The sequence below is a fragment of the Phascolarctos cinereus genome, unplaced genomic scaffold (genome assembly GCF_003287225.1).
Source record: "Phascolarctos cinereus isolate Bilbo 61053 unplaced genomic scaffold, phaCin_HiC Scaffold_3;HRSCAF=262, whole genome shotgun sequence".
Lineage (NCBI taxonomy): Eukaryota > Metazoa > Chordata > Mammalia > Diprotodontia > Phascolarctidae > Phascolarctos > Phascolarctos cinereus.
Window position 1 is genome coordinate 157,671,882 of NW_027555736.1, and position 24,975 is coordinate 157,696,856.

Consider the following 24,975-nt stretch of genomic DNA (forward strand, 5'->3'; position numbering starts at 1 on the left):
TTCACAATTGGAGGCTCACTTGTTGTTGGGTTGGAATCAGCAAGGCCAGGGCTTTAGGAAGCCTTTAGCTTGTTTTTTTCAACTCCTTTCAGATGAATGCCACAGGGTACTTATCCGCCTGGGGCCCCTTGTAGTTCTGCCTCCCTTATTTTTGCTGAGGCACTGGGAGACCCGTTTGCTGGGCTGCTGTACTGCTGCTCCCCGTCTTTCTTCTAGTTCAGGTGTTCCAGGGGTTTTTTTCTAGGGTGATATTTTCTGGGTTTTCAGAGGTTGATAGGGGAGAGTGAGAGCGACTACCTTTTCACTCCATCATCTTGGCTCCCAGAAGCAAATCCCTGTGCTTCTGAAGTTTTATGACTCTTGCTGTGAATTGGCAGATTGCCTTTAAGAAAGATTGTACCAAGAGCAGCTAGGTAGAGCAGTGGATAGAGCACTGGCCCTGAAGTCAGGAGGACCTGGGTTCAAATCCAGCCTCAGACACTTGACACTTACTAGCTCTGTGACTGTGGGCAAGTCACTTAATCTCAATTGCCTCACCAAAAAAAAGAACAACAAAAGAAAAACAAGAAAGATTGTACTAACTTGCATTGTATAAGTGCTCTTTTCCCCCAGTAGTTCTAGTCACATTATTTTATTTATTTATATTGACAAGTTGATAGTCCTGAGTTAACTCTTTGCTTTTATAACTTGCATTTCTTTAACTATTAATGACATCATTTTCCAAGTGTTTATGTGCTGTTTATGTTTACTCTTTTGTTAATTGTCTGTTTATATTCTTTTACCATCTATATATTGGAGATTAAGTATTATACAGTGCTGGTGTCAAACTCAAATAGAAACACATTATACAAAAAGATCCCTGTGGGCCATATGTATTGACATAGAAAACTACACACTAACTTGCTATATTTTATTTTTGTTTATTTTGTTATACATTTCCTAATAATATTTTAATCTGGTTCAGGCTGCCCTTGGGGTATTGTGAGCCATCTGTGGTCTACAGGCCATGTGTTTGGCACCTCTATTTTATCTATTGTACCAATGCCTGTTTTACAGAAGACCTGGAAAGAATCTGGTTTCCATATAACTCCAAATGTAGTAGGCCTGGGTCTCCCCCAGCCTTTAGCAAAAAGAGACAGCTTTTGTCTAAAGGTGTGCTCCGCTTATCTACTCTGACCTATACTATTTCTACCCTGTAATCTGCATGTTGGCTGGCCTGTACCTAGATGTTAACTCATAGGTTATCTGCCTGGCTTAATATGATAGTACATTAGTGAATTTAATTACTGTTTTATTTGGTACACTGCTTCAAGTACTTAAAATATTTCTTGTGTTCCTTTTATTTTTTTTATCTATTATTTTAATTTTTGTTTTTGTTTTTAGGCAATTGGGGTTAAGTGACTTGCCCAGGGTCACACAGCTAGTAAGTGTCAAGTGTTTGGTCTGAGGCCGGATTTGAACTCAGGTACTCCTGACTGCAGGGCTGGTGCTCTATCCACTGTGCCACCTAGCTGCCCCCCTTGTGTTCCTTTTAAAGAAAACTATCAGTAAAATAAATATTTCTTCTAGTTAGTGGTAGTTTTAAACTTTGTTATATTTTTTTCACTCATTAATGTTTTTTTTGTTTGGTTGGTTTTTTTAGTTTTTGCCTACTTCATCTGGATTACCACCAGGCTGGGAAGAAAAACAGGATGATAAAGGAAGATCATATTATATAGATCACAATTCCAGAACTACAACATGGATGAAGCCTATTACACAGGTACCCATGTAGCACATGTATAAAATTGTTTTCTAATTGAATTACCTTTGAAGGAGATACTTCATATTTCCTTCATATTTTGTTTATTTATATGCTGACACTGGTGCTAAGCTGATGCTACTTATGACAATCACAGGTGGTGTATAAATTGTTCAACAGTTATTTACTAAACACTCACTGTGTTCTTAACACTGCATTAGGAACTTGGGAAGACAAAAAAAATGGTTCTTTTCCTCAAGGAACTTCACAGTCTATTAAGGGATACAACATGTACATATATAAGCATATGTAAAATAAATCAGCCAACAAGCATTTATTAAGTTCTTACTTATGTACAAGCTCCATGCCACGCTCTGAGGGTAGAAAAACAAGGAAAAAGATAGTTCCTACCATCAAGGAGCTTACATTCTAATTGGGAAGACAACACATAAAGGGAAGCTTATGGAGGTGGGGTGGAGAGAAAGGTACTCAGCTTGCAATGTGAGTATCTTTTTTCCACTTTAGGCCTATTCATATTCTCTTATTGGCTTGCTTTTTTTTCTGGTTGGTTGGTTTCATTTACCAAGTTGATGGACCTGAATTAGTACCTCTTTTTTGAGATGCAGTAGCAAAGATTGAAAGGTCAGAAGCAAGTGTAGGAGAAGAAAGAGTTCCTCAAATTGGAACTCATCAATGGCAGAAGCAGGCCACAGTCAAAAGGATGTTCCACAGTGATAAAGCCACAGGGTTGGAGGACAGTTCCAGAGTGAGGAGGCCATAGGCACTGAGGGAATTTCCAGGGGAAAATGGAAGCTGAGTCATGGTGACAGATTTGAGGGAGTCAGAATCAGAGCAAAGAGAGGAAAAACACGTAAGTATAAGATAATTTGGGAAGGAAAGCACTAGCAGCAGTGGGAAGGAAGTATATGATCAGCTTACATTCTCTGCAAGTTAGTTTTTGGGAAATAGAATGAAGCATATTAGTGAATTTTTTTTGTAACTTCATTGGGTGAGATTTTTCCTCTGCTAAAGCCTTACTTTGGTATTTCGTCATTCACTGAAGATGACTTTGGATTCCTAAAAATGGTGCCAGTTCTTATACAGACCATATTAAGTTAGAGAGACTTCAAGTGTGTGACAATGGTGGATTTTTATGTATGTCTGTAATCCAAAAATTAACATAAGTTTGAAGAGATTCATCAGAAGATTAGCCACAGCACTTTATGAAACTGCCTACTAATGTATGGAGGATTGCTTTTACATGAGTGGAAGGAAGAGTGTAATCATCGGGGGACTGATAACAATTTAAGACACCAGAGATGTTTGTAATACTTTGTTTTCTCTTTTGCATTCTGTTATATTTTTCCACTATTTACTGCTCAAATAATTTAAACTATTTTAAAATAGCTCTTTGCAAACCTTAAAGTAGTACATAAATATCAGCTGTTAGTATTGTTATTATTTTAGTGCTTTAAAAGCTTTTAGCATTATCTTTTCCCTATTAGAAATTTTATTTTAAGTCTGGAAACTAAGGACTAAGGATTAGAAACTGAGATGTGAGGTTTAAATATCTTGGATTTTTCTCTCCACAATATACCCACACCAAGATTAATGGAACTAGATAGATAGTTTCCTAATCAAGTTAGAGGCATCCGACCCTTCCAGCTTCTGGAGAAGATTGAGAAAACAATAAATTTAGATAATAGGATAAATTTCATTATTGAATAATTAGCCACACCCTTTTGAGTAATTGAGAAATACACACATCTATTTAGTCAGTCAACTAGCGTTTTCTATTCATGTTATCAAATTATGTGTATTATTTTTGGCTTTGTTACTTTGATTTGCATTTATTCATTTATGAAGTCTTTCTGGGCTTCTCTGTATTCATCATATTCTCTCCTGACTCTAGACTTTTTTCCTTGGCTGTCCCCCATGCCTGAAAGTCTGTCCCTCCTTTTCTCCATTCCCTGGCTTCTTTCAAGTCTTAGCTAAAGTACTACCCTCTGCAAAAAGCCTTTCCCTGTCTTCCTTAACTTTAGTGGCTTCCCTATGAGACTGCTCCCAATTTATCTTTTATATATCTTGTTTGTGCTTAGTTCTTTGCCTCTTGTCTTCCCGACTACATTGCGAGTTACTTCAGAGTAGGTACTGTTTTTTGCCATATTTTATCCCCAGCACTTAGCACAGTATCTGACATGTTATAATTCCTTAATAAATGCTAATTGACCTACTGACTGTTTGGCAGAGTGATTTCTTAGTTTCTGAGAAAAATTCATGTCACATTGACATTAATTGTTCTTTGAAATTTTGATAAAGAATTCTCCTTTAAATTCTTAACAGTCCCATTCAGAGCATGCCATTATCCTTTTAGCTCTAACTCCTCCAGCCGTTTGTTTAATTCTTTATTTTTCATTTATCTTTTAAATTTATCCAACTTTGAGCAAGGAACATTGAAGTTTCCTACTATTATTGTATTACTGTGTCTTCTTGCTATTCAGTTACTTTTTAACTTCATGAATTTAGATGCTATGCTATTTTAACTTATAATTTCCTTTTAATCCCAGTTTATAGTGTGAATTTTTATTTTTGCATTCTCTAATAGCATGATTTCAGCTCCTACTTTTTTGGATTCACCTGATGTACACTAAATTTTGTTCCAGCCTCTCAGTTTTGTTGTGTATTTCTTTTCTTTTTAGATGTGTTTCTTGTAAACCAAAGATTGAGGGACTTTGTTTTCACATTCAGCCTATCATGCTTTCATTTTAATGAATTGCTTAATCAATTCAAACCAAATAATACCTATAAAACACTTAGCGTAGTGCCTGGCAGCTGGGTAGTACTGTGTATACAGGACCAAGTCTGGAAACAGGAAGACCTGAGTTCAAATCCAGCCTCAGACACATAATAGCTGTGTGACCCTGGGAAAGTCACTTAACCCTCTTTGCCTTAGTTTCCTCATCTGTAAAATGAGCTGGAGAAGGAAATGGCAAACCACTCTATTATCTTTACCAAGAAAACCCCAAATGAGGTCACAGAAGAGTCGGAAATTACCAAAAAAACAACTGAACACAACAACAAAGTAACACAGGGCCTAGCTCATGGTAGGCATACTGTAGATGCTTATTCTTTTCCCTTCCCTTCCCTATTCCATTTAAACCACTTAAAGTTATGAAGTTAGGGTTTTCTTGTTCTCTATGTGTGGGAGTTTTCTCATGGGTTTTCTCAAATTTGGAAATTTTTTTTTGTTCTTCTTTTAAGTACTGTATCTCTACAAATATTTTTTCTTAATCTGCTTTAAGGCAGTCCTATCCACATGAGCTCTGTTCCCTTCCCTCTACTGTTTTTCACCCCTTTCCCTAGCTTTGGGGTCTTGTTTTTTTTTCTTCCTAATTATCTAATTCATCACTCTTTTGACCCTTTTCTTTCTCGGTTAAGTAATCAGTTCAAAATCCCCTCTCCTTTTCTCTCTAATTTCTTTTGTTAGTTTTTTTCCCCTTTTCTTCATCTTTTTCTAAGAAGGATTTGTTTACCTTGTTATTTTTCATTAATTCTTATCCTTTCTTGCGAAGCGTAAACTTTAATTATATTTCATTATAGTGTTCAGGTATTAGGACTTGTTATGTTCTTCTGGGATACATCTAATCCTTAAGTTGTCTCTACACATCTTGTCTTTGGATCAATATGTTTTGCTTGCATTGAGATCATGTTTTCTCTTATTACTGTTTTTTGCTCATCTTCCACATTTTCTTTCACTTGGCTATATTTGCATTCCCATTCTGTTCTCTCTTATGCTTATTTTTACTCATGACTATGAATTCAGGTATGTTTGTTTATTTTTTAAAATTCTGTTAATTATCTTTTTTGGGCATGCTGTAAATTTTGCCATTTCTTTCCTTCTGCCTTCTCTCAAGATTCTGATTTCTCTCTTAAACCATTTCATTTCTGTCTTAAACCGTGCAGTTCCATGCCTTCTCAAGAATCCGTATTCCATATTAAGTTATATATTAAGTATTGATTTAGTTTCCTTTATCTTGAAGTATTTAATATGTATTGGTATTTCTTCTCTTTTGATTTTAGCATTTCCTCTGTTGATTTATCTGCTCCTCCTAAAGGTTTTAAACTAAACTTTCTTCCTTCTGGGATCTTTGTTTTAGTGTTTTTCGTTTATATTGCTCTGTTGCTCACTTTCTGACTACTCTATCCCAACCTACCCCCATTTATCATGGTTTAACTCCCAGAGTTTAATCTCAAAGTTGTCTCAACCTTCTCGCATTCTAGGGAATTTGCTTTCCACTAGCCTCACTCAGTCCCTGCTCCCAAGTAGGTTCTAGGGAAAGAGACCTGGCCCTAGGTAGATTCCAGTCTTGTTCCCTTTATTGTTTAGTTTTCTTAGTGGGCTAAGTTAGCCTTTTCCAGTCTTGGGGAAGTGAATGATATTAACTAACCTAAGGGCTGCTTCAGGCAAAAAGAAAAACAAGTGCACTCTCCCCTCCAGGGTACTTCCTCTTCCTCATACCTGCATGCATTTTTTGTGATGGGAGGAAAGGCCAGAGTAGAATACACTGACAGAAACCATAGCAGGAGAGAAATCCTGCGCAGGTCTAGAAGCTGATGGTTTGGTTCGAAATCCCTGCCAGAGTGTGGAGACTTATAAGAGACGGGTACTGAGTGTGTTCATTAAGGATTAGCATTCTCCGCTGGAATAGTAAGGCTAGGGCTTTGTTAGATTTCTTGCTTTCTGGAAACAGCTCTAATTGTTCCACTTCAGGTGCATAATTAGTCTTTTGGAATTTATTGAGAATTAGTAGGAATTAGAAAAAATAGTCTAGTCCTTGATTCTCTTCCATTTGTGACCCTTAAGTCATCTATGCTAAGATTAAGTCTTTTTTTTTAACTGAATATTCTCATTCTCTAGCTCTGTTATATATTTTTTCAAATTTTTTCCTAATAATTTTCCTGAAGAGACTTGGCATTTTCTTGGCCTTTGTGGCTATAACCATATACTACACTGATTTTTGAACCTCAACTCCAAAATCTGATTCTTTAAGAAAAACTATAAACATGAGCATAATGTCCATTCATTTCATACCTTAAGTACTTCTTAAATGCTAAGGGTCCCAGTTGTCTCACTTAGGTTCAAGTAATTAAGCTAATTATAAGAATTATAAACTTGCACGTGGGCCACTGAGTAGACATCAGATAACAACTTCTTAATGATTAAAAGTATCCAGACATGGAATGGGCTTTCTTGGGATTCCCTCTCATTAAATATATTAAAGTAGAGGCTGAATGATCATTTCTAGGGTATGTTGCATAGGGTATTCTTCTGGGATAGTTTGATCTAACTAGACTTTGAGATTCCTTAGGCCCTTGAGATTCTATAATATACATAAATAACTATAGTACAAGTGAGAATATAAGTAAAAAGGAGAAGTTCAAGCAAAGTGCTCTGAGAAGTTTGAGGAAAAGCTAGACTACTAGGTAGGGAATCAGCAAAAAAGTTTCATGGAGGAGGTGGTACCTAAGAGGGGCCTTGAAAATGAAGGATATTCCAACAGAGAAGAGAAAGGAATACTATATCTCTTTTAAAAGTCACATTTTCTACAGGAAAATGATAAATGTTGGAGAGGATGTGGGAAAATTGGAATGCTAATACATTGTTGGTAGAGTTGTGAAATGATCCAACCATTTTGGAGAACAATTTGGAACTATGCCCAAAGGGCTATAAAAATGTGCATACCCTTTGATCCAGCAATAGCACTTCTAGGGCTGTATCCCAAAGAGATCAAACAAATGGGAAAAGGACCCACATGTACAAAAATATTCATAGCAGCTCTTTTTGTGGTGGCAAAGAATTGGAAATTGAGAGGATGCCCATCAATTGGGGAATGGCTGAGCAAGGTGTGGTATATGAATGTAATGGAATACTATTGTTCTATAAGAAATAATGAACAGGCTGACTTCAGAAAAACCTGGGAAGACTTATATGGTCTGATGCTGAGTGAAGTGAGCAGAACCCAGAGGACTTTGTATACAATAGCAGCCACGTTATGCAATGACTAAGAATGTTAAACTGAACCCTTCTCAGCATTACGAGGATCTAAGACATCTCCAGAGGCCTCGGGATGGAAAACGCTGTCCACATCCAAAGAAAGAACTATGGAAGTCGAATCGCTCTCACTTACTTTTACCTTAAGTTGAATTTTGTTTCATCTTTCTGATGGTTCCTCCTATTGGTTTTAATTTTTACTTACAACTTCACTAATGTGAAAATATGTTTAATGGGTATGTAAATGTAAAGCCTATGTCAGATTGTGTGCCGTCTTGGGGAGGGGGGGGAGAAAAAGGGAGAAAAAATTTTCAACTCAAAAGCATATGGAAAAAAAAAATTTTTTTTAATTAAATTTAATTTAATTTAAAAAAAATAAAATAAAGTATGGGAACATCAAGAGATGCCATTAGGAAAAAAAAAGGTCACATTTTCTGGTTAGTAGATATTCATGATTATTTCTCATCTACTTGGTTATCTGCTTTCCAAACAAAATCAGAGTTAGAATACAAAGCTGAAATTCACAGAAACATACTTCCTTACCACTTTCGTTAGCACATTACTTTCAACTCTTGCACATCCTAATGTTGAGTATTCCATCTTGTATAGGTAAACAGTATCTTAGCTGGAAATTGATTGTGAAATTATGTTATTAAAAGAGTAAAGATTAAAAAAAAAGATCTTTAAAAAAAACACTGATTCAAAGAGGCAAGAACATTTACAAAAACAATTGGGAAAAGTAATATATCATTGTATCTTCTAAAATGATTCTTGGGGCAGCTAGGTGGCACAGTGGATAGAGCACTGGCCCTGGATTCAGGAGGACCTGAGTTCAAATCCAGCCTCAGACACATAACACTTACTAGCTGTGTGACCTTTCACAAGTCACTTAACCCCATTGCCTATCCTTAAAAAAAAAAAGATTCTTATATTAGGATACAAACCCAATTTGTAAATCCTTACTTTGTTTTCTCCTTAATAAACACACCTTTGGGAGGGCAGAGCCAAGATGGCAGAGGAAAGGCAGAGACTCCCCTGAGTTCTCCCCAAAACCCCTCCAAACAACTTTAAATAATGCCTCAAAAGAAATTCTGAAGTAGCAGAACCCACAAAAGGCTGGGGTGAAAGTTTTCCAGCCCAAGACAACTTAAAAGGTCAGCAGGAAAGGTCTGTTGTATCTGAGTGAGAATGGAGCGCAGTCCAGTGCAGTCTGCGCCACAGCAAACGAGCAGTAGGCCTTGGGGAGTTACTGAATTGGTGGGGCCAGTGGTGGTTTCTTGACCTCTCAGCCCACAGATGAGGAGTCAGACAACTAGTCAGAAGGAGATTACAGGAGTCCCTTTGCTGGCACCAGAGGCAGGATTTTATTGCATTGCCCATACTTGGATCTGCCTCACAGTTCTGGGTCTCAGTCCCAAGGTAAGGAGCAGTAGTAGTAGCAGACAAGAGCTTACACCCGTAGAGGAGCAGGGACCCTGGTCACAATTGAAGAACAGAAAAGAGTGCTTGTGGTCACTCAAAGACCACAGGTCAGGAGAGTAGTACACACAACTGTCCTTAGATTGTACCACCGTAGAAGAATTGAAAACTTTTATGTCCCCTTAATTATCTCTGAAAACAGCTGCAGGAAAAAATCTGAAGCTTGAAATAGTGCCCCCTTCACTCTGGAAGCAGAATCCTGCTTTAGCATAGAATAAAAAGTCAAGAAACAGACTGGGAAAAACTGAGCTAGCAGCAGAAAAAGATCCTGACTATAGAAAGTTACTGTGGTGATAGGGAAGGTCAAAACATAGACTCAGAAGAAGACAGCAGTGTCAAAACTGCTACATACAGAGCCTCATATGAATTGGTCTCAGGCCATAGAAGAGCTCGAAAAGGATATTAAAAATCAAGTAAGAGAGGTAGAGGAAAAATTGTGAAGAGAAATGAGAATGGTACAAGAAAATCATGAAAAAAAGAGTTAACAGCTTGGAAAATACTAATGAAAATAACATCTTAAAAAAACAGATTAGGCCAAATGGTAAACAGGGCACAAAAATACAATGAAGAGAAGAATACCTTGGAAAAAAAAAAGTAGAATTGGCCAAATGAAAAAGGAGATGCAAAAGCTCACCAAAGAACTTAATTTCTTAAAAAGTAGAATTGGCAAGTGGAAGCTAATGACTTTATGAAAAGTCAACAATAAAACAAAATCCAAAGTATGAAAAATAGAAGAAAATGTGGAATAGTTCATTGGAAAAACAACTGACCTGGAAAATAGTTCAAGAAGAGATAGCTTAAGAATTATTGAGCTGCCTAAAAGCCATGTTCAAAAAAAGAAATGACTAATTCTTCAAGAAATTATCAAGACTGCCTTGATTTTCTAGAACTAGAGGGTAAAATGGAAATTGAAAGAATTTGCTGATCACTTCCTGAAAGAGATCCCAAAATGAAAACTCCCAGGAATATTATAGCCAAATTCCAGCTCTCCCAGGTCAAGGAGAGAATATTGCAAGCAGCAAAAAGAAAAAAATTCAGATATCATGGTCAGGATTACACAGAATTTAGCAGTTTCTACATTAAGGATCAAAGGGCTTGAATATGATATTCTGGAGGGCAGAAGAGCTAGGATTACAACCAAGAATCACCCACACCAGCAAAACTGAGTATGATCTTTCAAGGTAAAAATAGACATTCGATGAAATGAGGGCTTTCAAGCATTCCTGATGAAAAGATCAGAGCTGAATAGACAATTTGACTTTCAAATAAAAGACTCAAGAGTAACATAAAGAGCTAAGTAGGAAAGATAAATCATAAGGGATTCAATAAGGTTAAACTGTTTACATTCCTATGTGGGAAAATGATACTCCTAACTCCTAAAACTTTTTCATTATTAAGGCAGTTAGAAGGAGTATGCATAGACAAATGTCATGAGTGGGAGTTGAATATGATGGGATGATTATCTAAGAAAATAAAATTAAGGGATGAGAAAGAGGAATACACTGGAGAAGGGAAAATGGAGATGTAGAATGGGGGTAAATTATCTGACATAAGAGACGTGAAAGAGCTTTAACAGTGGAAGGGAAGATGGAGGAGGTGAGGAGAGGGAGCATGTGAATCTTACTCCTATCAGAATTGGCTCAAAGAGGGAATAATATACACATTCATTTGGGTATGGAAAGCTGTTTTACTATACAGGAAAGTAGGGGGAGGGTAAAAGAGAGAAGGGGAAGTTTTCATAGAAAGGAGAGTAGATTGGGGAAGGTAAAGTCAGAAGCAAAACACTTTTGAGAATGGACAAGGTGAAAATAGAGAAGGATAAATGGGGGGAAAAAGATTGAGAGAAATACATAGTAATCATAATTGTGATAAAAATTTACTGCAAGTTTCTCTGATAAAGACATCATTTCTCAAATATATAAAGAACTTAGCCAAATTTATAGAAATGAGCCATTCCTCATTTGATAAATGATCAAAGGATATCATCAGGCAGTTTTCAGATGAAGTAATCTAGAGTTATTTATAATCACGTGAAAAAATGCTCTAAATCACTATTGATTGAAAAAGTGCAAATTAAAACCACCCCACACCTGCCAGACTGGCTAGTATGACAGAAAAAGAAAATGATAAATGTTGGAGGGGATGTGGGAAAATTGAGACACTAATGTACTGTTAGTGAAGTTGTGTACTGATTCAACCATTCTGTAGAGCAATTTAGAACTATGGCCTAAGGGCTATAAAACCTTGCGTGCCCTTTGACCAAGAAATACCACCAATAAGTCTGTATCCCAAAGAGATAAAAAATAAAAAGGAAAAGGATGCAAAAATATTTATAGTAGATCTTTAATGATGGCAAAGAATTGGAAATTGAGGGGATGCCCATCAATTGAGGAATGGCTGAACAAGTTGTTGTATGTGAAGGTAATGGAATACTATTATGGTATAAGAGATGATAAGCGGGCAGATTTTAGAAAACCCTGGAAAGACTTAAATGAACTGATGCTGAAATGAGCAGAACCAGGAGGACATTGTACATAGTAACAGCAACATGATGTGATGACTGACTTAGCTCTTCTCAGCAATATATCCAAGATAGTTCTTCAACACTTATGGTGAAAAATGCTATCCATCTCCAGTGAAAGGACGGATGGATTCTGAATACAGATCAAAGCATACTTTTTCTTTACGTACTTTCTTTTTCTTTTTTTGTCTTTGTTTTCTTTTACAACATGACCAACATGGAAATATGTTTTGCATGACTGCACATGTATAACCTGTATCAAATTTCTTGCCTTCTCAGTGAGGGAAAGGAGAGACAGAGAGTTTGGAACTCAAAAATTTTTTTTAGCTGAATGTTAAAAATTGTTTTCACATGTAATTGGGAAAAATAAAATATTAAATTTAAAAAATAAACATACCTTTGTCCTACAGCAGTGTGAGTAACCCACAAAATTTTTTTTTCAATTTAATACATTATAGGCAACAGTAGAGAACATTCAGTTACCATCACACCAAAGTCCTTCTACATCTACTCAGCAGCACACAACTACAAGTGATTCATCACACCTCTCCTTTAATCAGCAATCTGAATTTCAGCAGAGATTTCTTCCTAAAGGTTGGGAAGTCCGACATGCACCAAATGGCAGACCTTTCTTCATTGATCACAATACCAAAACTACCACCTGGGTAATTTTAATAACTTTTGATTCATTTAATAAACCTATATTAACCAATTGCATTCTATGTACTGGATGTTCGAGATGTTTTAAATTAATCATAGTGATAATACAGTTATACTTTCAAAACTGCTCATGTTCTATTTTATATTATATCATTTTAAAGTCACTAAACCTTTTAGGATATTGTCTTTATGGCACTTAATACTTATTGTTATATGTAATCCTAATTTTTAAATAATAATTTGTTTTTTCACACACTAGTTAAGCATGATTAAGAAGATGAAAATGGATAATTTTAATGGAAACCCTGTTCCAAAAGAAAACATTACTTATTAGTCTCAAAAAATTGAGACCAAGATTATTGCCCCCAAAAGCAGGTTTTTCAAAAGAATATAAAAATTCACTACTATCCTAATCATGCTATTGAGAAAGCATTCTATTTTGTTTAAGTGATGAAGGGAAAAGGTTGCCAGTTTTCTTTTTTTTTCCCTTTGGTAAATCTTAATGCACCAAAGACTTAACAAAAGTTAAAAGTTTCTGAACATTATTTAAATCTTTTTTTTCCATTGTACGAAAAAGGCATTTCTTTTAAAATGGTGTTATATAAAACTTAGATTTTCCTTTAATCATCCTCACACTATATTCCTAGCCAATTATGGACTGTTTTAAGAAACTAAAAAAGAAATTTTAACTTTTTTCATCCATTCAAAATCTGTGGAATAAATGAACAAGCATTTTGTAATTACCAAGCAACAAACCAAGTGTTAGGTACTGTGGATAGAAATTCAAAAGCACAGTGATTCCTGCTTTCAGGATGCTGCTTCTTCTAGGGCAGTACAGCATGTTCACAGATGGGTAAATATAGGATATGCACAAAATGAATACCAACTTATTCCAGGAGTTAGGGGCATGCTAACTGTGGCTGGTAATCAAGAGAGGATAGTTGAAGGAGGTGACACTTGAAGTCGAAGGGAGAGCAGCCTCTGCAAAGACACAGAAGCAGGAGAGAGCATTGGAAAATGATTAGTCTTCCATTTACTTTACCAGGCTGCTTCTCTGTTAATGGAAGGAAATCTTCAACAGGATTTATTTTTAGTGCAACATTGGAATGTTATTTCCAGTATTTTTGTAGTTTCAGATGTGATAATATACATACATTAGGGAGAATTAAAATACTATTGAAATATATTTCATATAAAATAAATTTATGTAAATAAATATGAAGTAACATAAAGAGGACAAATTGGTGACTTTTTAAAGTCTTCTAAAATACATCTTTTTGATAAAGAAGATTCCATTTTAATACCAGATAAACTTGACAGTGCTGATAAATTGAGGCACTATGACATAGTGGAAAAAATACTGGACTCAGAAGAAGAAGATCTGGGCTTGAGTTCTGGCTCCATTATAACCAAGCTATGGGTCACTTATCCTCTCAGAGCCATAGTTTCATCATTTTAAAATGGGGATAATAATACGCGTACTGCTGGGAAAAGCAGCATGGGATGATTTAGCCTTAGGTTTGGAGGCAAGAGACCCAGATTTAAATCCTAGCTCTCTAAGTGGGGACATGCCATCTGACCTCACTAGACTTCATTTTTCTCATCTGGAAAGTGGGGATTTTGAATGAGATGATCTTTAAATCCCTTCCAACCCTTAATTCTATGTGGGGACTCAGACAGTATACTGTGACATATTGTCATATAAATATCATTATCAATAAGCTAGAATGATACTGCTATTTAACCTTCTTTCAAAAAGAATTTACACTTTGGGGGCAGCTAGGTGGTGCAGTAGATAGAGCACCAGCCCTGAAGTCAGGTGGACCTGAGTTCAAATCCGGCCTCAGACCAAACACTTGACACTAGCTGTATGACCCTGGGCAAGTCACTTAACCCCAATTGCCTTAAAAAAAAAAAAAGAATTAACATTTTATGGAATTCTCCAGAAAATGGCATTTTACTGTATCTATTAATTATAAGAATTAATTTTCCTCTGGAAAAATTCAGGAAGAAACCTACTTGATGTGTTTTATAGCAGGAACCTACCTAGTAAAATCAGTTTAACAGTTGAGACCAGTACAGATGGATTTATAGTTTCTTGTTTGTTATGTGGTACAGCAACTCACCCCTACCATATGTGTGCTTCTCCATTGCCCTCAGAGTGATATTTGTTTTAGTCCTTTGTAAATTATACCGTTCTGTGACTTACATATAACAACATTAGTAGAATATTGGTATGAAAAACGTGGTCTTTTCTTTCAGAGGATAGTCTGGGGTGATTAAAAGAGACCTGCAGTTTCCCAAAGGCAGTCCAACCTGTTTTTGTCTTTAATTCTGGGCCCATTGTTCACTTGCAGTGTCTGTCCAAGGTATATATGCTGATGGGCAAGCTCAGTAAGTTGTCCACACAACTGCATATTATAATTCAATCAGTAAACATTCTCCAGCTACTTGTTTTTTCTAATGTAGATGATTATCCCAGAGACTGACTTATAGTCACATAGCTAATGAATGTCATGTGCAAAACTCAAACCTAAAACTTTTGATATCAAACCCAGTATTTTTTCCACTACTTATTCAGATTTGAGACTTGAAATTTCAGTCTTATTCTTAAACTCTCCATACGCTAATATGTATAAAATAATCCTGTATAGCCAAAAACAAAACAAAACCCATATTTGGAAAACAGTAACTAAATCTTCTAGATAATTTCTGTAAAACAGGTGACAGTTAATGCTGATCACACTCTGAAAAAAATTGGTCTCCAGCCCTTCTTTTGATAGTGTAGGCTTGACTAGAGTAGTACAAAAAGAAGTAATCATCCCTAGCCCCCAAATTATGTAGAACTATAATTACTAATGGACTTTTTATTTAAAGGAGGGAATTGGAAATGTTCTTCAATATGGTAAAAGAAGATACCATTTTCATCATGCTTAAATGTGATTTTTGGTTTTGATTTTTCTATTGCTATACCAAAAAAGGAAGATCCAAGATTGAAAATTCCAGCTCATCTGAGAAGAAAGACATCCCTCGATACTGCTGATCTAGGGCCTTTACCTGTAAGTTTTTGGAACTCTTGCAGTTATAACTTGACTCCGTGAAATGTTTTCAATTTTGATGTATAGTAATATATCAACTTGTATTTTCTTAATGTTTTAAAAATATGCTCTCAAATCCTGATTCCTGATTCCAACTTCTTGCTCCAAAAAATGTAACATGCCATATCAGATGAACGAATTATAGAACCACTGACGTTTTCTCATCTAAGCAATCAAAAGCTCCCCCAAATAATACTGAGATCCTTTCTTTATTATAGCCAGGATGGGAAGAGAGAATTCACACAGATGGAAGAGTCTTCTACATAAATCACAGTATGTGCATTGTGATCTTCAAATATTACATTTTTGTTATGTTTAATTTTATGCATGACAAAGGAAAAGAATACGTTTTTCCCCTCAGATATAAAAAGAACACAATGGGAAGATCCTCGATTGCAGAATGTAGCAACAGCTAGACCAGTAAGTATCCCTTTATGTATCTGTACTTTTATAGATACAATTAACCCTGAGTCATTCTTCCATAAATTATCTGTTTACAGTTTAGTAGGCATTGGAAGAGGAAAAAAAAAGTTGAGATTGCTTCTATCTTCAATCTCAGCTACCAGGCAAGGCCTTTTAAACCAAAATACTTAATCCCCACCCTTCCCTAACAGGGAAGGTTATGGAGTAAACAGACAGCTAAGAAAGAAAGCTGATCTCAGGCCAGTACTTTGCATTAGTCTGAGTGGAAATACTCTACAATAGGGAGAAGTTCAGCAGAGGCCAAGATGGGGGAGGTAGGCAACTTTCTAGGTCTTTCCTAAGTCATGTCTTGATTATTTTGATTTAAATACTGTGAATCCTCACATTAAATACAACCATATTGAAATTTAAATAAGAAAATGTATAATGATTGTTGGATTGTCCCCTGTTTAGTTTTATCAATACCTGTATCTCATTCATTGTATACTCAAATTGATTATAAGATGTAATTAGTTGTAAATAGTTACTTTTTAAGTTGTAGTTTTTATGATTTTAACTGCTCAAACGAGGATGAATTTGAAGTTGCTATTTCTTTGAAAGTGCTGTTTTTATATTTACTTCTTTCAAATAATGCTTTTAAAAGGGCAGTTATTTCAGCTCAGAAAAATAAAATTTTAAAAATATTTTTCTGTTAATAGAAAAATACTTTTGAAAGTTTGTTTAAGAATGAAAATGTTAATTTCTAAGACTTCTCTCCCATGGAAGTCCTTAGATCTAGCAGTTCTATTTCAAGAATGTTACATGATTAAATTTATAACGTGGTAAGAATTACTGGAAGCAATTGTATCTTAAGGAAAGAAATATTAATTTTTAAAACCAGTGTTTTACATTTGGTTTTCTTAAAGTTCAATTGCAACATGTAATGCATAGAATTTGTGTACAGAAAATATAAAGGAAAAGTAAAATTCTAAGTTATTTCAAAGGAGAACATTATGACATTTATTTTGATTTCCCAAATTTTTCAACCAAAGGCTGTGCCCTATTCCAGAGATTACAAACGAAAGTATGAGTTCTTCAGAAAGAAGATGAAGAAGCAGGTTAGTAACATATATAATAAATATTTGTATTTGTTAGAATGCTCGTTGTAGGAACTAACAGTACTGGCAATGCATAAGAAAAAAACAATGAAATTTTAGTTGTATTTTAAAAAGCTTTTTTTTAAGGAGGAAGAAGAAAAGGTAAAAGAAAAGAAGCAATAAGATGTTGTGGAGAGGATCATTTTATTCCTTTGAGTTTTCCCGTTTGTTAGTTAACTTAAAGTTTGGGTGTTTTTTCATCCTGAATCACCAGTGCTAATGGTTTCTTGGGAAGAGCTTGGTAACCCAGGAAAATAAAGGAATTAGGAGTTGGCTACTATGCTGTCTCATTTTCAAGTCCCAGCCCAGGAGGAATCCATAAAGTTATCCTGACCCATTGAATTCAATAAGTACTTATTAAATGCTTGGTGTGTGCAAGGCACTTTGCTCCATGCTGTATACAGAGACAAATACATTTTATTGGGGGAGACAGGAAGTACACAGATAAGTAAATACAAAATAATTTCAAGAGGGAAAATGTACTAGCAGCTGGGGACAAGGTGGGGAGACAGCATGGGAGGTGGAATAAAATGATGGATCAGAGAAAAGCCTTGTTTAGAAAGTGGTACCTGAGTTGTGCTTTGAAGAAAACTACATATTGCAAGAAGCAAGGTTAAGAATAAAGACCATTCCAGACATGAGGATCTACTGTGCAGTTTGTTGTGAGGCAGGAAGAGTTGAAATGTCATGTATAGGGGAGCAGCCAGCAGACCAATTTGTTGGGAATTAAGAGTGCATAGAGTAGAATAATATGAAATAAGAAAAGAACAGTAGGTGGAAATCTGATTGTGGAAAGACTGAAATAACAGACTGAAAATTTTGTATCTTATACTAGAACCAGTAGGGAACTGCTAAAGATTTTTGAGTAGTAAGTTGACATGATATAATTTATATTTTGGAAATATCAGTTTGGCAAATGTGTGGATAATGGATTGATGATTGGAGAGACTGAAAGCAGGGAGACCAGTTAGGTAAATTGCAGTAGTCCAGGTGAGAGATGATAATAGGCTGAATTGTAGAGTCTATATGAATGGAGAGGAGGGAGTAGTTGTAAAAAATGTTGTGAAAATACAGTCAACCAGACTTGTCAACTGTCTGAATATAAGAAGTAAGAGAGTAAAAATTGAAACATGACTGAGGGTGCAAACCTTCATAACTGGAGGATGTGGTGCCCTCAACAGAAATAGTGGAATTTAAAAGACGGGTGCATCTGGAAGAGCTATATAATGACTTCCATTTTGGATTTGTTAAGTCTGAGATGCCTAAGGGACATCCTTGGGAGAGACAACCAGTAGACAGTTGGAAAGGTTGGACTAGAGGTTAAGAGAAAGATTACAGCTGGGTATATAGGTACCTGGATATATAGATTTTTTTTCTTTTATTTTTTATTAATTTATTTTTAGTTTTCAACAATTACTTCCATAAGGTTTTGAGTTTTAAATTTTCTCCCCCTTTCTCTGTGTCTCCCTCCCCAAGATGGCGTGCAATCTGATGTAGGTTCTACACTGGATATATAGATTTAGAACATATAGGTTTCTGTGTATAAAGATGATAACTGAATGTATGAGAGCTGATGAGATCACCAAGGGAGAAAGTGGAGAAGAGAAGAGGGCCTAGGACAGTCTTAAAAACTACCATACCACTGATCAGGAGAAAGATAATGATTACAGAAAAGAGAATGAGAAGGATTGTTCAGATAATAGGGATCAAGAGAATGTAGCGTCAAAGAAAATGAATTATTGAGCATCGGGGATATCCATTCTTTTCCATTCTTAACCATACCTAACTATTATAGAAACATACAGAAACCAGAAGACCCAAAATTAGTATTAGGGTTAGAGATTGAGTGAGGGTTAGGGTTTAACTGCAGAACTTAAAAGAGGTCATTCATTCAATCAGTAAACATTTATTAAATGCTTACTATGTGCCAACCACTGTGTGTTCCAAATGGAGAAAAAAGAAAGGCTAACAGACAGTTCCTGCCATCAAAGAGCTCACAGTCAAATGGGAGAGACCACAAGTAAACAAATACATACAAACAAATTACATACAAGATAAATAGGAAGTAAATGAGAGAGGCACTAGAATTAAGAGGGGCTGAGAAAGTCTTCCTGTAGAAAGTGGGATAGGAATTTAATGGAAGTCAGGGAAGCCAGGAGGTAGAGATGAGGAGGGAGAGCATTCCAGGTATGTGGGACAGCAAGAGAAAATGCCCTGAACCATGAAATAGTGTATCTTGTTTGTGGAATGGCAAGGAGGCCAATGCCCCTAGAACAAAGAGTATGTGACAGAAAGTAGGTTATAAGAAGACTGGAAAAGTAGGAAAGGACTAGGTTATAAAGGGATTTAAACATCAAACACTTGATTTTGTATTTGATCCTAGAGATGATAGGGAGCCAGTGGAGTTTATTGGGTAGGAAGAGTGACGTTGTCAGACTCTGTGCTTTAGGAAAATCACTTTGGTAGCTGAATAGATGATGGATTTGAGTGGAGAGACATTTGAGTCAGGCAGACCCACCAACAGGCTATTGAAATAGTCCAGATGTGAGGTAATGAGGGCCTGGTGGCAGTGTCAGAAGAAAGAAGAGGGCATATTTAGAGATATTGCAAAGGTAACATCAACAAACCTTGGCAACAAATTGCATATAGGAGGTGAGAGGTAATGAGGAGTTGAGGAAGATACCTAGGTTGTGAACTTGAGGGCCTGGTAGAATGGTGTTTCCCTCTACAGTAATAGGGAAGGTAGGATATGGGAAGAGTTTAAGGGGAAAGATAATGAGTTTGATTTTGGAAATGATGTGTTTTAGATGTCTACTGGGCATCCAGTTTGAGATGTCTAAAAGGTGGTTAGAGATACAAAATTGGAGGTCAGTAGAGAGGTTAGCAGGATAGGTAGATCAGATCATAATCAGCGTAGAGATGGTAATTAAATCCATGGGAAATGAAAAGATCAGCAAATGAAGTAGTATAAAGGGAGAAAAGAAGAAGGCCCAGGATAAAAACCTTTAGAAACATCTATGGTTAGAGGGTGTGATCTGGATGAAGAGCTAACAAAGGAGGCTGAGAACGAATCAGATAGGTAAGAGGAGAATGAGGAGAGAGTGGAGTCCCAAAAACCTAGAAGGAAGAGAATGTCGAGGAGGGGGTGAGGGGGTGATCAGTAGTGTCAGAGGCTCCAGAGAAGTTGAAAAGAATGAGGTTTGAGAAAAGACCGTTGGATTTGGCAACAAGCATCATTAGTAACATTGGAGAGAGTGTTTTCAGTGGAATGATGAGAATCAGAAGTGGCATTGTAAGGTTTTAAGAAGAGTAAGAGGAGAGAAAGTGGAAGCACCAGTCATAGATGGCTTTTTCTGGAGGTTTGGCCACAAAGGGCAGAAGAGATATAGGATGAAAGTTAGCTTGGGATTGAAGGATCAAGTGAGTTGTTTTTTTTTTTTCCCAGGATGGGGGAGATATGGACATATCTGTAGACAGAGAAGGAGCCAATAAATAGAGAGAGATTGTAAATAAATAACCAAATAGGGATGACAGAGGTAGTAATCTTTTTGGAGGAAATATACTGGAATGGGATTTCTAGAGCAGGTAGAGGGGCTGGCTTTGTTAAGGAGTAAGGCTACCTCATCATGTGTGACAGGGGTGAAGGGAGATAGTGATGGAAGGAATATGAGTGATATGAGATGAGGAACAGGTCATTTAGATTGAGTAGTGAGAAAAATCTTTTGCATTTAGCTGTTAAGAAATTGTTGGTGATCTTGAAAAGAGCAGTCTCAGTTTACTGCTGAGGTATAAAGCCAGATTGCCAGGAAATGAGAAGTGAGTAGGGGGTAAGGAAATGAAGGCAGCAGATAGTAGGCTACTCTTTTAGAAGTTTCACTGTGACAGAGAGAAGAGATATGGAAAAATAGTTTGAGGGATTGTCAGGGCCAAGTGAAAATTTTTTAAGAATGAGGAGACTTGAGTATGTTTATTGACTATGTAGGAACCAGAAAATTTGAAGAGTAATGAAAGAAAAGGAATGGTCAGGGGGGGCAGCCTCCTAGAGAAAATGGGATAAATAGGCTCAAGAGTACACATGGAAGGGTTGGCCTTTGGAGGGAGAAGGGCCACCTCTTTATCAGAGACCAGAGCAAAGGAGGAGATAAAGAGGGGTGATAAAGATAGGGTGTGAATTAAGAGAACAACTTTGCATACTTGAAGTGGCTTCTCTTTTTTTTGTTTGTTTTTTATTAATTTATTCTGATTTATCAACAATCACTTCTATAAGCTTTTGAGTTTTAAATTTTTCTCCCCCTCCCTCCCCACCTCTCTCCTTCCCCAAGATGGCACACAATCTGATATAGGCTATACATATACATTCTTATTAAACATATTTTCACATTAGTGATGTTGCAAGTAAGAATTAGAATTAATAGGAGGAATCACCAGAAAGAGGAAACAAAACACTACAGAAGGAAAAAAAAAAAGCAAATAATATGCTTTGATCTGCATTCAAACTCCATAGTTCTTTCTTTGGATGTGGATAGCATTTTCCATCATGAGGCTTTTGAAGATGTCTTTAATCCTTATATTGCTGAGAGGGGTTAAGTCTATAAAAGTCAGTCAGTACTCAGCGTGGCTGTTACTGTGTACAGCGTTGTCCTGGTTCTGCTTATTTCACTCAGCATCAAACCATACAAGTCTTTCCAGGTTTATCTGAAGTCAGCCTGTTCATCATTTCATATAGTATAATAGTATTCCATTACATTCATATATCACGGGGCAGCTAGGTGGCACAGTGGATAGAGCACCGGCCCTGAAGTCGGGAGGACCTGAATTCAAATCCGGCCTCAGACCAAACACTTGACACTTACTAGATGTGTGACGCTAGGCAAGTCACTTAACCCCAATTGCCTAAAAAACAAACAAAAAAAGCCATTCATGTATCACATTCAGAATTATGATAACTATCTGCGTCTTTCTCTTCATCCTTCCCCCCCCCCGTTTATGCTTTTCTTTCTCCTTTCTCCTTTTCCCTCCTCACTCATGTTTTGCTTTTGACCACCACCTCCCTCAGTCCCACCTCCCTTCTATTAGGCCCCTCCCTTTTCTTTCCCCTTTTCCCTCCTACTGCCTATAGGGCATATTAGATTTCTATACCTAACTGATTATGTTATTCCCTTCTTAAGCCAAATCTGATGAGAGTAAGGTTCAAACAATGCTCATCTGCCTCCCTTCTTTCCCTTTGCTGTAATAAGTTTTTGTGCTTTTTCTTGTGATGTAATTTACCCTTGTCTGACTCCTTTCCTTTTCTCTCAGTACATTTTCTTAGATCAGATTAATTCACTTACTTGGATCCATTTAACCTACTTGATTAGATTTTTTTCGTCATTACATCAAAGTCATTTTATACCCACCCCCCTTTATGCATACCCCTTTTACATGGTATAATAACAATACAGTTCTCAAGAGTTACAAGTGTCATCTTCCCTTGTAGGGATGTAAAGAGTTTGTCCTTATTAATACATGTTGTTACTTTCTGTCCTGTTTACCTTTTTATGTCTCTCTTGAGTCTTGTATTTGAAGATCAAAATTTCTGTTGAATTCTGGTCTTTTTATCAGGAAGATATGAAAGTCCCCTATTTCGTTGAATACCCATCTGCTCCCCTGAAAGATCATGCTTATTTTCGCTGGGTATTTGATCCTTGGTTGTTAATCCAAGCTCCTTTGCCTTACAGAATATCATATTCCACCCCCATGGTCTTTTAATGTAGAAGCTGCAAGGTCCTGTGTAATCCTGACTCTGGTTCCATGATATTTAAATTGTTTCTTTCTGGCTGCTTGCAGTATTTTTCTCTTTGACCTGGTAATTTTGGAATTTGGCTGCTATATTCCTTGGTGTTTTCAATTTGGGATCTCTTTCAGGAGGTGAGATAGATTCTTTCTATGGCTATTTTACCCTCTGGTTCTAGGACCTCAGGGCAGTTTTACTTTATGATTTCCTGAAAGATACTGTCTGGGCTCTTTTTTTCATTGTGATTTTCAAGTAGACCAATAATTTTTAAATTGTCTCTCCTGGATCGATTTTCCAGGTCAGTTGTTTTACCAGTGAGATATTTTAAATTTTTGTCTATTTGTTCATTCTTTTGTTTTTGTTTGAATGATTCTTGCTCTCTCATAGAGTCATTAGCTTCCATTTGTTCAACTCTAATTTTTAACAAATTGTTTTCTTCTATTAGATTTTGTACCTCCTTCCCCATTTGGTGAATTATATTTTTTAGGGGCTTGTTTTCTTCAGTGTACTTTTTTTCCAGTTGGCCAATTGTATTTTTTAAGGACTTGTTTTCTACAGTTAATTTTTGTCCTTCTTTTTTCCAAGCTATTGACTCTCTCTTGCATATCTCTCATTTCTTTTCCCATTTTTTCTTCTGCCTCTCTCGTTTGACTTTTAAAATCCTTCTTGAGCTCTTCTAAGAAGGCTTTTTGGGCTTCAGACCAGTTTATATTCCCTTTTGTTGTAGCAGATGCGGGTTTGTTGACAATGTTGTCCTCTTCAGAATTTCTGCCTTGATCTTCACTCTTCCCATAATAAGAATCTGTTGTACGTTTCTTTTTGCTCATGGTGTTTGCTTATTTCCTGGCCTTTAAAGAGATTGGGCTCTCTTGCTGGGGAGCAGAGGGCACTGACCCAAGGTTCTTGTGTTGGGAACCTAGAGCCTGGTTGATGTTGTGTGCTGGGGCCTCCAGTGTTGGCAGTTGGAGGCTGTAGGATTCTGGCAGCTTACCTGGTGTTGGGCTGGAAACAACAATACTGGAACTCTAGGGGTAGGATTGGGTAGTGTGGCTCCTGGAGATTTGCTGCTCACCCAGGCCTTTCCTTCCTTTTGCTTTATTCAACTCTTCAGATGGATGTTATAGGGTGTTTATCTTCCTGAGCCCCCTTGGAGTACTGCTTCCCTTAGTTTTGCTGAGGCACTGGGAGAGCCAGTTACTGTAGAATGCCAAGGCACCTGGTGGTTTTCTGAGGTGGTTTCCACTGGTTCCTCCTCCCTCAAGGAGGCTCTTGGAGGTCCAGGTGTTGGTGTTTTCCCGTTCAACCACCTGGGCTTCAGGATCTCCTCCTGGTATGCCGAGGTGGGGCTTTCCACTAGCTTGCTGGGATGCTTCCTGTTCTGTACTGCTCCCCTTCCCCCAGGGTAAGAGGGGCCTTTCCAGTTAATCCCTCAAGCTACCTGGGCTACTGGACTGCTGCACCCCATCTTTCTTCTGGTTCAGCTGTTCCAGGGTTTTTGCTGAGGTGATATTTCTGGGCTTTCAGGGGTTAATAAGGGAGAGTAAGAGTGACTCGCCTCTTACTCCACCATCTTGGCTCCTGGAAGCAGAAGGCCCTCTCTTTTCTTGAAAAGGTAGGAGGCAAGGTCCTCTGCTGAGAGTAACAAGGGAGAAGGTGTCATCAGGTCATAGATTAGACTTTGACAGTACCTGAAAGATCATCTAATCCAACCCTCTCATTTCTAGATAGGGAATAGTTTGGAAAGTCTGAAGAAAGATTTGGATTAGCTGCTATGGTAAATGTGATGGGAAGTCAGAAGCAAGAATTATTGTGCAGCAGTAAGGGCCTGATTGAGATTAATTGTAATTATGTAGTGAACCCAGTTGTTTTGGTTGCCTCACTTTCTGTAAGCAACATTCAAAAGCACATGAGTAACAACAGTTGAGAAGGCTGATAGTGTAAGTAACCCTGGGCTGAAGTTTGAGAAGATAAAGGCAAGGGACTGAAGGGAAGCTGATAGTGGATGGTTGAATTTGTCAAGAATGTGAAGAGAAAGAAGTAAAATCAGGGCGATGGTGATAGACTGAGAGATGAATTGATAGACAAGGAGTTT

The 24,975-nt window shown here is 36.9% G+C and overlaps 1 protein-coding gene across 8 annotated transcripts in view; it reads left to right on the forward strand.

Moving 5' to 3' along the window:
- Positions 1-24,975, forward strand: part of NEDD4 (NEDD4 E3 ubiquitin protein ligase) — a 163,885-nt gene that overhangs the window by 114,181 nt on the left and 24,729 nt on the right. For all 8 annotated transcript variants that reach the window (XM_020981375.2, XM_020981382.2, XM_020981389.2 and 5 more), the window contains 6 exons: positions 1,643-1,762; positions 12,252-12,458; positions 15,435-15,512; positions 15,770-15,824; positions 15,913-15,971; positions 17,006-17,071. In XM_020981375.2, coding sequence (XP_020837034.1) covers positions 1,643-1,762; positions 12,252-12,458; positions 15,435-15,512; positions 15,770-15,824; positions 15,913-15,971; positions 17,006-17,071 — 585 coding nt within the window. The remainder of the gene's footprint in view (positions 1-1,642; positions 1,763-12,251; positions 12,459-15,434; positions 15,513-15,769; positions 15,825-15,912; positions 15,972-17,005; positions 17,072-24,975) is intronic.